Source organism: Octopus sinensis, linkage group LG4 (genome assembly GCF_006345805.1).
Source record: "Octopus sinensis linkage group LG4, ASM634580v1, whole genome shotgun sequence".
Lineage (NCBI taxonomy): Eukaryota > Metazoa > Mollusca > Cephalopoda > Octopoda > Octopodidae > Octopus > Octopus sinensis.
Genome location: NC_043000.1, coordinates 79,700,411 through 79,717,510, shown reverse-complemented (window position 1 = coordinate 79,717,510; position 17,100 = coordinate 79,700,411). Strand labels below are relative to the sequence as shown.

Sequence of the window (17,100 nt, the reverse complement as noted above, 5' to 3'; positions counted from 1 at the left end):
TTCATATTCCAACAAGGCTGACAATGTCTTTCATCTTTTTGAGGGAAATAAATTAAATACTAGCCCATTAGTGAGGTCAATGTAATTAACTTGTCTGCTTTCCTCAAACTAACAGGCCTTGTGTCAAAATTTGAAACTATTATTATTGTTATTATAATTATCATTATTAAGGCAGCAAGCTGGCAGAATCATTAACATATCAGGCAAAATGCTTAGTGGAATTTCATCTGTCCTTATGTTCTGTATTCAAATTCCGTTGAGGATGACTTTGCCATTTATCCTTTTGGGGTTGATAAATTAAGTGCCATTTGAGTACTGAGTTCAATGTAATCAATTATCTCTCTCCTCCAAATTTCAGGCTTTGTGCCTATAAGTAGAAAAGATTATTATTATCATTATTAACTCTCTCTGAGTGAAGACATCATTTTTGGTATGATTTATTCGTGCATGCCAAATGAATTTTTCCAAAAGTTTTTTGGTATGATTATAAAGTGAACTATAATTGCCTAAGGACGGGCATAATTATATGTGGCTATCATACTGATAATTATGCTACAAGATTAAACACTAGAATGACAAAAAAAATTTTTTAAAAGAGAGAGTAAACATAAAATCATAACGCACAACTAAATGTACAAGGAAAAGATGATAGGACATACCTAGGTAGAAGTTGTTGATGTAATTGGGTTCCGATATAATTACTAAACTGACACAATCAATATTTAATCAGTAGATTAAATACTTTATAGTATTAAAGATATTCTTCTGCATTCTGTGTTCAAATAGTACTGAGTTTAAAATAACATTATAATTCCCCAGAGTTAATAAAATAAGCAGCAGTCATGTCATTGGATTCAACATGAGGGACTTATGTGTTTGTCTGTATGCTTGCATTTATTTTAATGTGTGTGTGTGTACATGTGTGCTTTTGCTTAACTATGTGTGTGTTAATGTGAACATTCATGTAATGTTCCGCAAGATTTTGAACATTTCTATATTGTCTGATAATCTGAATATCTTTCTTGTTTGTCATGTCAATGGTAAACCTGTTTGACTGCTAGGTGTGCTAAGGTAAGTATTGTATTGTACCTTGCCTGAAGTACAGTAGTAGTGCTAAGATTTGAACTTATGACCAGGTTACTTGTAAGGCAATACATTATTTACTTTACAAATCATGAAATTATTAAATCATAATGATAATATGGAATCAGATTTAGAAGGCCAAATATTTCAGTGCTCCTTTTAATGAGACCTGTATAATTGTTTGGATAAGTATCAATATATGACTCTCTGAATGGATCAAACCAATGAGGGAGTCCATATGTGGACATTTAGCTAGTCAGATATAGTAGTCAAATCTCTCTTAAATTATACTCAAAAAATCCAAAAGAGGAAATTTACACAAGATTATAGAGTTGTAGATATGTCTTGCATGAAAAAATGGTGGCGTGGTCATGCTTAGAATGCCTTTAGTTTGCTCAATAAGGACCAACAAACTACAAAAAACAACAGCCCTGAATAAATGGGATGTCAAATTTACTCTGGGGAAACGAAAACTTAGAATATAGAAGAAGGAATACTGTGAGGTATTTCATGACATTTAACTTTCATTTTTAAAATTTTAATTCTTTTATTTTTGTAATATGTTTTGATATGACACATCTACATTTTGTAGAGGAAATCGTTATAATTAATCGAAACAATTAATTTATGTAACTAAATAACAAGTTAATACTAACATGTTTAACATATGGTGCATTAAAAAACTAACTAGAAATAAATTTTCAATAAGACAGATTGATAAACAGGTTAGTTTTAACATATTTAGTGCAGGTAGATTTGATCGCTATTTGAGCGACCACGTGAAAATGTCACAATAACATTATCCGGAATAAAATTTAAGCAGATAACACATCGCGTGACACCGTTTAAGAAACAGCATGGTGGATGTCATTACGAAATATATCAGTGCTGGTTGTAATAGCACACCTCATGTGGCAGACTGGGGCAAGAATGGCTGTATTTGCTTTGGTTCTTGCAATTCTGTAGCTGTTTACCAACCCCAGGTTAGTGTATCTCTGTTTACATCGTTAATGTATTTTATATTTATCGATAACGGTTACTTCGGTATGACTATCACGTTTGGCTTTGATATTTTGTGTTTGCGTAATGCATGTACAGGAGTGAATGACTGAATCGAGAGTAGTTTTGGTTTCGAGCTTTTAACTTCTGAGTTCAAATCTCTCTATTCTTTTCATCTTGCTGAGACTGATATGACAGTAATACAGGTGATTGGATATAATCGTCTTCACTATTGAATGCCGTGCCCCATGTATAGCCACCGTTTAATGAATGAAACCATTAAAAGAATAATGTGTATGTGTACACACGCACACACACACAGGAAACCGAGTCTTTTAATACTTTCGGTTAGTGTTACTATTTATTCACAAAATGTAATATAATAGAATAGATAGATATTTAACACTTAATAAAAACATAGATGATGTAATCATCACACCGATTAATGTTCATACGTTTGAAACATATTCTAATTTCTTGTAACTAAGATTTGTTAAAAGCCCATCTGGAACCCAGCCATAATAAAGACTACATCTGTATCCTCCACTCACATACAGACTGTTGGGCCGGACAACCTACTGAATTGAAGGGTTCCAACCTAAACTATAACAACTTATATAAAGTCTAGATCTGCATTGTCGATTGTAAACTTTCTTTCCTTAAGAAACTAGTATAGTTGATCTTTTTGCTATCGACCCTGGAAAGAGGATTGGTACAATCAACCTGGACAGGTTTTGAACTCAGATCGAGATTAAATTATTGTAAAGGATTTAATCTGATGCTCTGTTGTCTCAGCTACTATCACGGTTTTGCAGTCAGCGGGACCCAATCAACAAACTGTCCTTAAATGTACGCAAATGATATTTCTTTCGGTTGGGCCCTACTGTATTACAACCCACATAGACCATCAGAGATGAATCACCTAATGATGAACTGGTGCTAGATAATTGTCTGCAAGATGAGCATCTAACAGTGAATAAGTACTGGAATGATTCTATGAAGGTAATTACCAAACAAAAACTCTTAGTCTTTACCAATTGCTACACACACACACGTTTCTGATATATTTACAGGCACCTCAATCCCTTAGATAGGCGCAGGCATAGTTGTGTGGTTAAGAAGCTTGCTTCCCAACCTTGTCTCAGGTTCAGTCCCACTGTGCAGCACCCTGGGCAAGTGTCTTTTACTATAACCTAGCTTTTAGCCTTGTGTGTGGATTTGGTAGACGGAAACTGAAAGAAGCCATCGTGTGTGTGTATATATATATATATAACATAGATAAAAATATAGGAGAGTATTGTAGTTTGCTTGAAGCATTGTGTATTGTTTGTAAAGAATAAAAAGTTTTGGGTGGTACAACAATGCACTATAATACAGACAATGGGCTATATACCTGTTGTAATCTAGTCATCCATAGTCTGATATGAAAAGCCGTTAGAAAACCGATTATAGCAGCGACTCCATCTAAGAATCTCTGAAGAAGGAATTTTATTCCAAAATATCATATCAGACTATGGATGACTAGATTACAACAGGTATATAGCCCATTGTCTGTATTATAGTGCATTGTTGTACCATTCAAAACGTTTTATTATTATATATATATATATATATATATATATATATATACATACACATACATATATACATATACCTACACCATGGCTGTCAACTTGTTGACTGAGGAAGACCGTCACTGAGCATTAGGAACATTGTGCACTCTCAGACAAATTTATACTTTACACTTGTGGTTCCACCAGTTTACTAAGGAGCCCAGCTCGATAAAAATGTCCGCAGATATTGAAAACCAAGCTTCCCCCATTCATTACACTGATGGTGTTATATATATATATATATATATATATATATATATATATATATATACACACACACACACACACATACACACATGTATGTATGTGTGTGTAACCTATGAAGTAGATATATAAGCATCCCCTTAAAAATGATAAACTACATTAATCAATTTTTGAATCTTACTGGGTTTTCACACACACCAGCCTCAATCTCACACCCCCATGAACCAACACTTGGTGAATTTCCTTGTTTATAGCTTATGCTTACACTCACTAAATACACACATCGACACCAACCTCCCCATGCTCACTACCAAGCATGTACACACACTGACATATGCACTGCCACACCCATCTGCCTCCTGTTTTGACTCTCACCCTCACAGAACAATTTTTATCTTGTTACCTCCCTACAATTAATTTTTTTCTTTACATTCATTTTCCTTTTTCTCTTTCACATACAGACACACACACATGCTCTCTGTTGCTCCTTCAACTTTTCATTCTGAAAGACCAATGTCTGCAACATCAAGACATTCAGTATTCACTTCTAGCATCAAATTAATGCCAGATATATCATACTTTGTTCTTTCTGTGTTGTATTTTTTACTGTTTTTTTTTGTTTTTCTTGTTGTTTTTTTTGTTTTTTACATTGCAATATATAATGAATTAAAGAATATTCTACATTTATATTGAGTCCTGTAATTTATCACTTCTGGTGAATCAACAGATATATATATATATATATATATACATATATATATATATATGTCATCATCATCATCATTTAACATCTGTTGTCTATGTTGGCATGGGTTGGATGGTGTGATCAGAGCTGGCAAGCTGTGTGGGGGTGGGCTGCACCAGGCTCCTGTCTGGTTTGGTATGGTTTCTACAGATGGATGTTTTTACATAGCACCACACAGGTGCTTTTATACACATGCACATAAGTATATCTTTCTGCTATATTTTCAGGTACCTCAATCTCAAATAAAGGATGCTGGCTCCATTTTGTCCACTTTGAAGTCTCACAAAAATAGAGTAAATTGTGTAAAATGGATGAAAACAAGAAAAGGTTTGTTATTATTTTGTTCAACTGTTTTGGAATGATTAGTTACCAACATCAGAATTCTCTTTGTCAGAAAACGCAGGTCATACCAGATATATGATCAAAAGCAATCAAACAATGACTATCCCATCTTTTTTCAGCTATTAGAGACTGGATCACATTGTTCAATGTATCCTTTTATATGATGGTAGGTATGGTTTGAGGGAGATTTGGCTTCTGTTTCCAGCAGGTTGAGCAACCAAGCAGAGCTGCGACATGGAATTCCTCACCCACAATTAAATGTGAAACTACCTGCTAACAGTTTCTATAAACCCATATAAAATACAGTTCCAGCCTTAAGACCCTAACATTTATTTATGTTACATATGAATTTGTAAAATTAAAGATTTATTATGTTTTCAGTATCGATGTACCCCACTCCTGGCTTTTTATGTCCTTGCAAGTAAACTGGTTCTAAAAATTGTTGTCTATTCCTTGTACAAAGAATCTCTCACTAATTCCAGTATGGTTCCTAATAGATGTTGGATGCACAAATAAATTAAGCTAATTCTAGATCTTAGTGATGATCTTACCATATTTTTACAAGTACAACTGAATGGAAGGCCACTCTAGTGGGAAAGCTAAGGCTATGGAATCTGCCAATCTTTGATTTGTAGATCAACTTTGCAGAATGTAAGATTTTGTCCCTCTTCATTGATCAGATGTCTTCAAGAGAGTCAGTTATGTGTCACCAGTTTTGCTTCATTCTTTGAAGATGGGTCTTTGTATGTCTTTGAGAAATTGAATAAACCAAACTTAGCTATATCCTTGCCAAGTTTGGTATCATGAAATAAACCTTCTGGTCCTCTAGTTTCAAGTTTTTAGCTTATTTATTTTTATGGAAAATTTTACTTATCATCCCTCATCTGAGGCCTGGCTTGTCAAAACTTTTGAAAAGTTTCTTCTATCTAAGCATTCAAGATCACCAGCTTAGATTCAGGCCCCTACATTCTACAACTTCAGCAGTCATGCAATTCTCAACAACTTTTGCAATTAGATTTGAGTAGAAGACAAATACTTCGCACAGGACAGTTAATGATATAGTTGACCATTGTACAGGGTGGGGCATAAAGATCTCCCACATTTGGAGGAGGCACCGTGTGGACTTAAGTAGAACTAGAGAGGTGGGACAGGTTTCATTTGGAAGGCTAAGGTCTACCATTTTTTGTATTCATCATTAATTGCTTTCTTTTTTAGAACCCATGATAATTTGGAATGTATGGCAACTTAGGCAAGTGTTTTCTACTATAGCCTTGGGCCAACCAAAGCCTGGTGGGTGGATTTGGTAGACTGAAACTGAAAGAAGCCTTTTGTGTGTGTGCCTTTGTCTTGATATTATGTAATAGTTGTAAATGAGTATTACCACCATATAATGTTGTTAACTTTCAATATTCCACGGAAAACATGGTCATGAGGAAATATTTTCTTGCTTAGAAAGAGGTTAGGTTTCACTCCTGGAAGGGCATTTTGCTGTAGAAAAGCTGACTCAATAAATTCTGTCTGATGTCATGCAAACAGAAAATAGATGCTAAACTATGGTGATGATGTGTGATTATATTACTTGTTAAATTTGTTCCATCTATCATCAGCTGCAGAATGGGAAATCATTTCTGGCTCTGTTGACAAGACAGCAATTCTGTGGACTCAAGTAGGCAATCAGGTAACTTTTTTTCATTTGTTTCTTTCTTTGCATTTCTCAAAAAAATCTTTTCCTTAAACTCTAAATCACTCTCTTAATTGCAAAACCCCTCCACAAATCCTTCAGTTCCTTGTTAATTCCCTGACCCTTCACTAATAGTATAACATGAAAGTAAATGAGCGAGAAACTGTGACCTCATCATGACATTTGGTAATTATACAAGTTCATAAATAAGTGTACTTGTACTATATGACATTACTGTGCCATGTAGGTTGTTACAATTCTGTGTCATATTGGATGTTATTGCTATACCTTATGTGATACTACTTGTGACCGTATTTTGTGCAGTGCCTATACTCCAAGTATGTGTATTACATACACATGTGATGTATATAGTACATGAAGTAGATATGTACAGGGGCTAGTCGAAAAGGCAGCAACAGTACGATATGTGGTGACTGTTCTACATTATGCTATTTATAATAACTATACATCATGTGATGGCTGTATTACATATGGTTATACATCATGTAACTATATGGCAATGTTTCTCAAGGTGGTATGTGGCTTATTTCAGAATGAGCTGTGTGTTGCAATAAAGGTTTAAAGTGTCTTTTATTCTTTTACTTGTTTCAGTCATGTGACTGCGACCATGCTGGAGCACAGCCTTTAGTCAAACAAACCAACCCAAGATTTATTCTTTGTAAGCCTAGTACTTATTCTATCAGTCTCTTTTGCTAAACCTCTAAGTTATAGGGACATAAACACACCAACATTGGTTGTCAAACAATGAGAGAAACACAGAGAAACAAACATATACAGACACACAAACACACACACATACATCTATATACAACGGGCCTCTTTTCAGTTTCTGTCTACCAGATCTACTTGCAAGCTTTGGTTGGCCCAAGGCTATAGTAGAAGACACTTGCCTAAGGTGCCACACAGAATCATATGTTTGGGAAGCAGGCTTCTTACTACACAGCCACGCCTACACCTATATATGTGTATGTATATATATATATATATATTATAGGCGGTTTTAAGCTACCATGAGCTTTCTCTTAGGTTATATTATTATAATATATTCTCTAATTAGTTTTGTTACAGTAATGTAATGCTATTTATTGTTTTCTATTGAGAAATAGATTATTTTATTTGGCTTTTTAAGTAAGGGTGTATATAATGATTAAAACGTCACTTATAACTTAAGTGTTATCATTATATGCAAATCCAAAATATAGTATATAACGCCATAGAGAAATATACTTATGGAACGCTAATAATATTAGCGTCATGTATGTATGATATTATCTTCGTGTTCATTTAACCGCTATAAGAAAATATAATTTACTGATTACAGAAATGCATATTTATACACACTTGAAAAACGTGAAGAGAAAACATTTTCTTAATTAGTTTTATTATATAAATATAACATTTTATATTATTTACATGTGAAAGGAAGGATAATTTACGGCATGTAGAAGTATGACTATATATTTCACTAGCTAATTCATAAATCTAACTAACACTGAATCACAACAATTCAAAATAGACTTGTTGGATTTCCTTTGGACGTGGCATGAAAATCACCAATGAGTGTCATGGTGTTCAGTTACATCCAACAAACACTAAAGTTTTTCCAAAAATCCAGAGTTTTTATAACTGCTCAACTTCACTAAAAAGAATCGAAATTTCATACAAATATTCTTTACTAATCCTTATATGAGCAGTTATATTAACCAATGGAAAAACGACAATAATATTTCTTCGGCAATACGACATTACATCATATTGCCAGCTACTGCAAATTGGCGCATTATTTTTAAATGGCTACTTGCTGCTGGCTACAATATATATATATACACACACACTATCCTTGTCTGTTCATAATAGAGTTCACTTTTGCTGGGAAACAAAAGTAGAAAGTGGGGCAAAGTGGTTGATAAATGCTTTGCTGCTTTTAGTGACAATACTAAGAAGGTTGGCTGAAAGTTCTTAGGCTGACCAAGATACTCTCATGGAATGGGATCAAATGAAATTTATTTTTCAACATAGTCTCCATCTTGTAGTCCACACATTTCTTCCATTAATGTTGCAGTGCTTAGATCTCATTGGTGAAGAAGCTTTCATCTTGTCGCTCAAAAAGACATCATCACTGTAATACAACTTCTAAGCCAAGTGTTTTTTCATGTAACGGAACACATGATAGTCAAATGGGGCCAAATCAGAATTATTGGGAGGGTGATCATTCATCAGTTTTCCTGGGCATTTGATCTTGATAGCCTTTGGTAACTGCTTCAGCAAGTTGACATAGTACTCTCCATAGATGGTTTGGCCCATTTCAAGATAGTCAGTAAACATGATGCCTTTTGCATCTGCCAAAACTAAGTCCATCATCTTCCTTTCAGATGAAACTACTTTGGCCTTCTTTGGAGCAGGTGAGGAAGGGAGTTTCCACTGCATGGATTGTTTCTTTGTCTCTAGCTCAAAGTGATGAAACCAGCTGGATCTCAAACAATGTTAGATTTTTTCACATGGTGTGCTTTTGATCAGGTGTCAGAAGATGTGGCATCCACCAAGCAGAAACGTTCGTCATACCAAGTTCATTACGTACAATATTCTCATCTCTCTCTGGGATGTATCAATAGCATTGACTATTTGATTTATAATCAATCGCTTGTCATTTACCACTAGGTGGTGAACACAATTTCGTTGGTAGTGGGAGGTGCAGGATGTCCAGACCTTAGGTCATTTTCAAGACTCTCCCTTCCCCTACTAAATTCAGCTTCCCACTTTTGCACTGTTGATGAAGGTGGAGCATCATCCCCTAATGTAGCTACCATGTTGGCATGAATGTCCTTGGGGGTTAAACCCTTTTTCTGTAGGTACTTGATAACACCACAATACTGAATTTTGTCCATTTTCTAAAGCAGTCACTACTAGTTACTTTTGAAGTCTTCTTTGAACTGTCAGATGCCAGTTTACCTGGAACGAAACAATAGCGTTATTAATAAGAGTTGACACTAATGCATGCAAGATTTCACTTTTCAGCCCACCGGAGCTTTGTTACACGTTGGAAAGGAGGAATTGCAACCACATTTCATATAACTTATTTATAGGATCCAGTGGCTAAAGACATCATCAGGAGGAACCATGTCCATTTTCAGCTCTGGTGTTGAGTGCTTAAATGTCAGCCAGCCTCACCTAGCGACGCTATTTCCCAGTTGGCATGTTATGGCTTCAAAGCCATTTTGGGTTTTCTCGTTTCAGCCGTATATAGAAGCTGACTTTATCGACTGCCACCTATATCCTCCTTATTACTTTTCTCAGTTCTAAGCCCGAGAATGCAAACCTTCTTTTAAATAACATCATCATTTTCCTTTCAATGAAGCCTCTAGCCCCCACTGCCAGGTGGTAATACGTGACAGTCCATCCCTGTTCTCCACACTCTTCAATTAATCTCTCATACCTCTTCTCCTTCCATTGTTCTGCATTAGCAATATTCTTTTCCCATGGCACTGTCAGCTCCAGCAAAATCCAATTTTACATTCTGTGTTCCATAGGATTAAGTCCGGTCTTTTTGTTGTTTTTATGAGTGGAAATATTAACAGTCTTTCCAAATCCACTGTCAGCTCCCAGTATCCCTTCCATCTTTCGTCTGTCTTGGATACTTTATTTGAAGGCTTGGCCTTATGTCCTTTTCCCTCCTGGAAGTATATCCTTCCATACTTTTCCACTTTTGGGTACTCTCCTCTATTACATCCCTCAGTTTTCTCCTTCAGTACTGTGCTTATGATACCGAGGACTTGATTGTGATGCAATGTATATCTGTCTAGTGCTAGCCTGCAGTTTGACAGAACATGTCTCACTGTCGCTTTCTCTCCTCATCTATATTCATTAGTTGTTTGTATGTTCCACCAGACATGATCAGGAAGGATGTACTTGCTTGTTCCCAAGCCCAAAGTTCCTTCAGTGAAATTCTGTGACTGACATATTCCTCCCATCTCAGGCACTGTCCCTGTTGACTATATTTCTTCTTTCCTCCTTTCTCACGTTGTGTACTGTTATAAACCCAATCTCGAATATCTTTCATCTCTTTTACATTGCTCATGCAAAATGGTTTGAAATTGTGCAACCCTAGACTGGCTCTTGCTTCTTGCATTGCTCCAACTATATCAGCATGCCTTAGCTTTCTGATCACCCTGTTTACTGCCTCTTCCACTTTCCATTTCCTCCCTGTTCATATCTTTGGAGGTTTTTTTCAGATGTTCTGATCTTTCGAATACCTTAGTATCATTACTGTCCTTGCCTTTCCTGCCTTATATTCTTCGGCGATTGATGTTATCGGTAGTTGCAGCATTGGTTTTCCATATAGTGCAGTTGTATTCAGTGGTTTGGGAAGACGAAGCCATTTTCTGATAACACACTGCATATTTGTTCTATTCTTTCTACTTTACTCGAGGCTATTTCGTACATTTACAATGGCCACATTATCGTTAGGTACAGTCCAAATTGCAGTATCCAACATTTGAATTTCCCCAGTAATGTTCTGTCAACTGCCTTTAGACTCTGTTCCACGAAATCATGTGTTTCTTATCATTTAGTAAATTTCTGTACCATCTGCTGAGACTCTTTACTAGTTTTCTTTCACTGTTGGTATATCTTCACCTCCTGTCCTGAATTTCACTTCTTTTTGAACTCCTTTCGCGAAAGCCATGCTTCGAGATTTTTTGGCTTTGAATTTCATTCTCGCCCATCCTATTAGTTCGTCCAACCGCTCTAACGTTCCATCTGCTGCTTCTCTACTTTCTCACAGTTTGTTGATCGTAGTAACATCTCCATGACTAGCACAAATAAGATAACTGATTGCTCCCAGCTGCAATACCAACTTCAATCCGTTGCCACTCCATTGTGAACTTTGCTGCCGTAAATCTCATCCTCTATTTATCGTAGTAATATTGCATGTGTTGTGGCGTTCCCAGTTATTTTTAACTCAAGATAAGCTATACGAGTTATCTCCCTTAGACCATTTCCATAGATAATTTCGCCTCCACTTCATTTATATTTTAGTCAATAGTCTGTCTGTCATATTTTAATATAAATGAAATAAAACTTTACAGATAGACCGAGATTAGAATTTTATTGTTCCAGTTTCTTTCCTGCTATAGAATTTTTTCTCTGTCAATTCTTATTAATATTAATGAAAATATATTTGCATATATATTACCTTTTTATCATCTGCTTTCATTTTTCACTCTCTGAATGAAAATTCATATAATTCTGTCTTTTGTGCAGGTTTAAATTTCCTATGTTTTTTGAATTTATTTTTATTAATATTTATTTAAAAATTTTTCTTGTTACTAAATCATGATGATGATGACCAGCATTGTTGTTGTCAATTTTTTCATCATTCGTCACTCATTTCTATGTATTCAAGACATCTGTTGTTTCATCTAGCTATCTTACCACAAAGTTTTCTTTTATCTACCCTCATCTTTTCTCTCTCAGTAAATGGAGCTTTTTATTTGGTTAGTTGACCTGCTAGAAATAGCATCCAAATCCCCCAAACAAACCCTATTGTCCTGAAAAGACAGTGAATAATATAGTATAGGCTTAGTATTTTGAAAACAAGTGACAGATTGTTCATGATTCGAATATTTTTAATCATTGGCCTGCTTATTTGGAGCCAACTTAAGGTTATACATCAACAACAGTCTTTAATTCTAAAAATACTATCTGCATGTTTCAGCTATGCACTCTCATTTATCCTTAGCCACATTAAATATTTAGCATTCAACATACTTACATTTCAGTTCCAGCGTTCCCAAATTCTGGCTGGGCACGATGGTGCTATTACAACTTTGGATAATATAGAAATTGAAGATTTGGATTTTGAACCAAAATCTGAAGTAACTGAATCTCCTTCAATCCATAACCTCATTGTAACCTCATCTGTAGATTCTACCATTAAAATTTGGCACCGGTTTAATTCTGAAGGTAAGCACCTGTCTCTATATCTTTTGCATCATTCTGATTGTTTAGGTGAGCCACAGATGTTCTTAGAATATTAATATTCTACCTGAAGGAGACTATTTTCATATTGAGTCACTAGCATCATTGACTCTCCATAGCCAAATCCCTTTTATCTGTAAGTAGATACTATAATATATGAAATGGGTCATTACTGCAAGCAGTGGCAACACTTTGAAACTGATGCAAGTTTCTATGTTGTATAGTACTAAGTTGAAGTATTATTTTCACTTTTATTCTTATCAAATGCAATAAACTGTAACATGGTCCTATGTTTAGTTTTAACCAAGTTACTCAAATTGATTCACACTGTTGTGACCAATTATTTGTGAATAAAATAAACCTCAGCCTTATATCTAACATCCCTTCAGTTCCATCAGATTATATACAGGGACCGTATTGTCCTCTATCAGCTCCTTTCATTCTCTTTCCAGCTTGTTCTTTTGTATTCATTCATTTTTATTTGGTATAGGTGTGTTATTTATACCTGTTTCCTCATTCTTCAGATGTTTTCCTCTTCTAGACATGTTTTAATCAGTCTTTCTTACTTTATCATGTTGCCTATATTCCTAATATATCTCCCAAGTTATTAAGTAATTGTATACTTTCCTCCTTACAATTAAGCATACAAATACCTCATGGTTGTATTTTGAGTTTGTCACTGTATTTCTGTAGTGTGTGTTTATGTATACATATCTAATTTAGTAAAGTTTGTAGTTGACTATGAAATCTAGAAACTGATTTCCTGTTGTATCAACAACATATGGAAATAAAGAGAAAAGCCAAGGAGGTAATTTCTTGTTACCTTAGCAAGAAGGGATTGTAACATAGCTCCATTAAGATGTATGAGAAAGATACTGGGTAGGTGTCTGTTTGAAATTCTCAGGTAAAAAGTAAATGGCTCACTATCAGTTTTAATGATGAGTATTCACTTGTTTGATTAACTGAATTACCTGCTCATTCAGTTAGCATGTAAGTGGCTGAGTGTTTCACAAGCACTTGTATCATCATCATCAATTTACATGTTTTCCATCCTGTCATGGGTTAGATGAGTCGTCATGGTCTGAGCTGTTTCTTTTGGGAGCTATAACTCAGTAAAAGTCTGTCACTTGTATATTTCATTTGCTCTTGGTTTTTCTAGATGGATGCCCTTCCTATCACCAACCACTTTACGCAATGTACTGGGTGTATTTTCTTGTCGCACTAACACCATAGTATTCAGTGACATAAAGTCTGTAAACTGAGGAGCAGAATAGGAGAATAATAACAGCAGAAATGGGTGGTTGAGAGGTAGAGATATGAGTGTGAGTGTAGAGAATATTCATTAGTGCATTTACATTTGCTCGGGTGACCTTAGAGGTGGCCGGAGGGGGTGGAGTATATGAGAGAAAGGGAACAAGACCTGAGATAGAGCAGATGGGTAAAAATGTGGAAAGAACAAGAATATAATGTGAAAAGGCAGTGATATTTGAGGGTGATGTCAGGAGAGAAGTGATCAAAGGTAAGAGTCGATGAGATAAAAAGCAAGAGAAGGTGTTGGCTGGCAATAGATTTGATCCAGGTGAGTGATAATGCTGACTGGTAGTACAACAAGGTGAAGCTAGATTGTATTGGGTAAGGAGATGAGGGCAGTCCAATACAACCTCATATATGCAAGCTGAGAGAATGGCAAAGAGGTCAAAGTAAAATGAAGTGGATGATGGTGAGTTGACAGAAGGTGGGCTATGAGTGAGGAAAAGATGGAAGTGATGGGGGCGGGAGTCAAGTAAGCCATAGGTATACATGAGGGAAGTGAAGGAGCAGCTAAGTAGGTTTGGCAGGATGCAAGCTTGTCATGATTTCTAAACACTAACTTTTGTAACTGAGCATGTCTTGTCATGGGCAGAGATCTTCTGCAATTTTGCAGTCCTTTGTCATTTCTTCTGTTTGATGCAACATCATCAGATCATCTTTCACCTCTTGTTTCAAGTCTTTCATGTTCTCTTTCTTTCACATGTTTGACTAACTTCCTTATGTAGAAGTCCTCTTCCATACACATTACATGTTCATACCAGCACAGCCTCCTCTCTTGCACACTATACCTAATTCTTATACCCAGTCTTGCTCTGTGCTCATCTATACTTTGATATTCATGCTCACTAACATTATATTTCCATGGGAACATGCTGACTTCATTTCTTTTTAGCCTTCATATGTCTTCTACACTCATTGCCCGCATCTTGCTACCATGTAGCATCATAGTTCTAATACAAACAACCTACCCGTCACTCTGTAAGAAAAGATTATTATTAACTACAATGCTAATAACTCCTTAACTTTGTGTGTGTGTGTGTGTGTGTGTATGCAGGCATGCATACAGATAGATATATGTATATGGATAGATAAATGTGTATATTTATGTTTTTCTCTTTACCCTTTCTGGTCAGAATTTCATGACATCCAAACGATACCATTGAATACTGGGTTTGCCCTTGATGTGGCTCTGGTTTCACCTGAAAATTCTTCAGGTAAGTTATGGACATTATTCTTTTCTGTATTTGATTTAAAATTAAAGCATCACAATTATCCAAACATCAAAATATATGTAAATATTCTGTCAACTTTCTCAGAATTTCATTGAGGTTTATCTTTAACATTAGTTACAAAGTCTAAAAGTGTTGTTAAAATGTTAATGATAGTAATGACTGTGTCGGTGGTGATGTTAATTATGACTTTGGTAATGGTGATAATAGTGATATTAGTGATGACAATATGTTGTTGATGGTGGTGGTGGAGGTCCAACATGATTGCTGAGACTGATATGTTGACGTTTGCATTGAGTTGGTGCAGGAAAACTGTAGGTGAGAAAAGAATTGCAGAAAATCAAAGCCCTTTTGGATTTTTTACGTATGAAGCAACCACAACAGCTATAGCAACATTGTCCCAGATGCATATGTTTTGTCACTGCGTCTGGCATTAACAGCATAGTACTAGCCAGATGTAAGTGTAGCATTTCATTGTGGAATTCACTTGAACTTTGCTGAGAGTTACAAACAGTGGCCCCTGAAGAGGAAAACTAGCGAATGGGATAGTTTTTGGTCTGTTGTATGTGGGTCTAACCATCAAGGAAGATCAATGACTTTGATACCTGAAGGAGTTGGAAGTTTGAGAACCCTTCACATGGTCAGAAATTTAGGGATATCCTTACCGAGAAATTTGATGTTAGAGAGGAGGAGCTACAGTCCTGTGACATAGAAGGCAGCTGGAAATTCCTGCGAGACAGCTTGCTGAGTGCCACAGACCAAATCTATGGCTGATGCAAAGTCCCTTCCAGACCTCAGGTAACATGGTGGTGGAACAATACTGTAGACAGAGCCATTAGAACAAAGAAAAAGGCTTGGAAGGCCTGGAAGAGTTGGGGTAGCAGGAGAATGTGTTAGATAGCCAAAAGGGAAGCTAGGAGAAGGTGTATATAGCCAAGGGAGTAGCAGAAAAGAAGTTTACCAAATGTTCAGCAATGTGAGGACCAAAGAACTGAAGTATTTCAGATTGCAAGACAATGTGTGAGAGAAAACCATGATGTCATAGGAGAGAAATGTGTTCGCATGGATGATGGTGCCCTTGCTTTTAATGATTCTGCAAAGAAAGAGGCTTAGAGATGCCATTATGAAAGACTGCTGAATATGGAGAATGAATGTGAGGAGTAGAGTCTGCTAAAGGTTGATCCAATTGTGGGACCAGCTACCCAAATCAACAGTACCCTGGCAGATAAAGCAATTAAAGATATGAAGGCAAGGAAAGCACCTGGCCCATCAGGTATCACCGCTGAGATACTTAAAATATTGGACAGTGTGGGTTATGGTCTTTGTCCCCCTCATTGTAAATCAGTTAATTCATGAAGGATTCATACCCAATGACTAGTGTAGCAGCACCATAGTCAACTACTACAAGGGTAAAGGTGATACTTTAGATAGAAATAATTATAGGGGTATCAAATTATTGGATCAGGTGATGAAAGTCATGGAATGGGTCAAAGCCCAACTAATTAGGGTAAGAGTTAGCCTAGATAAGATGCAGTTTGGGTTTGTACCAAGCAGAAGCACCACTGATGCTATATTTCTGGTAAGGTAACTGCAGGAGAAATATCTACCCAAAGATAAACCTCTCCACCTGGCTTTTGTTTACTTGGAGAAAGCCTTTGACAGGGTCCCCCAATACCTTATCTGGTGGTCAATGTGGAAACTGGAGACAGACAAGTGGTTGGTAAGAGCTGTGCAAGTTCTGGACAGGGATGATGCCAGTAAGGTGAGGGTTTGCAATGAGCATAGTGAAGAATTCCGAGTAGAAGTAGGGTTTCACCAAGGATCAGTCCTTAGCCCCCTCCTATTCATTATAGTCCTCCGGGCAATAACAGAGGAATTCAAGACAGACTGCTCCTG

General features: G+C 36.2%; 1 protein-coding gene across 2 annotated transcripts in view; it reads left to right on the top strand.

Annotated features, from left to right (window-relative positions):
- The first annotated feature begins 1,906 nt into the window (after positions 1-1,906).
- LOC115210404 (elongator complex protein 2) overlaps positions 1,907-17,100 on the top strand; it is a 60,001-nt gene continuing 44,807 nt past the window's right edge. Inside the window, exons 1-6 of one of the 2 annotated variants that reach the window (XM_036502197.1) lie at positions 1,907-2,066; positions 3,156-3,165; positions 4,876-4,971; positions 6,594-6,664; positions 12,466-12,649; positions 15,109-15,189. In XM_036502197.1, the coding sequence (XP_036358090.1) occupies positions 1,941-2,066; positions 3,156-3,165; positions 4,876-4,971; positions 6,594-6,664; positions 12,466-12,649; positions 15,109-15,189 (568 nt within the window). In that variant the 5' untranslated portion in view covers positions 1,907-1,940. Of the gene's footprint in view, positions 2,067-3,155; positions 3,166-4,871; positions 4,972-6,593; positions 6,665-12,465; positions 12,650-15,108; positions 15,190-17,100 lie in introns of both variants that reach the window. The other variant, XM_029779000.2, reaches the window with a different exon arrangement.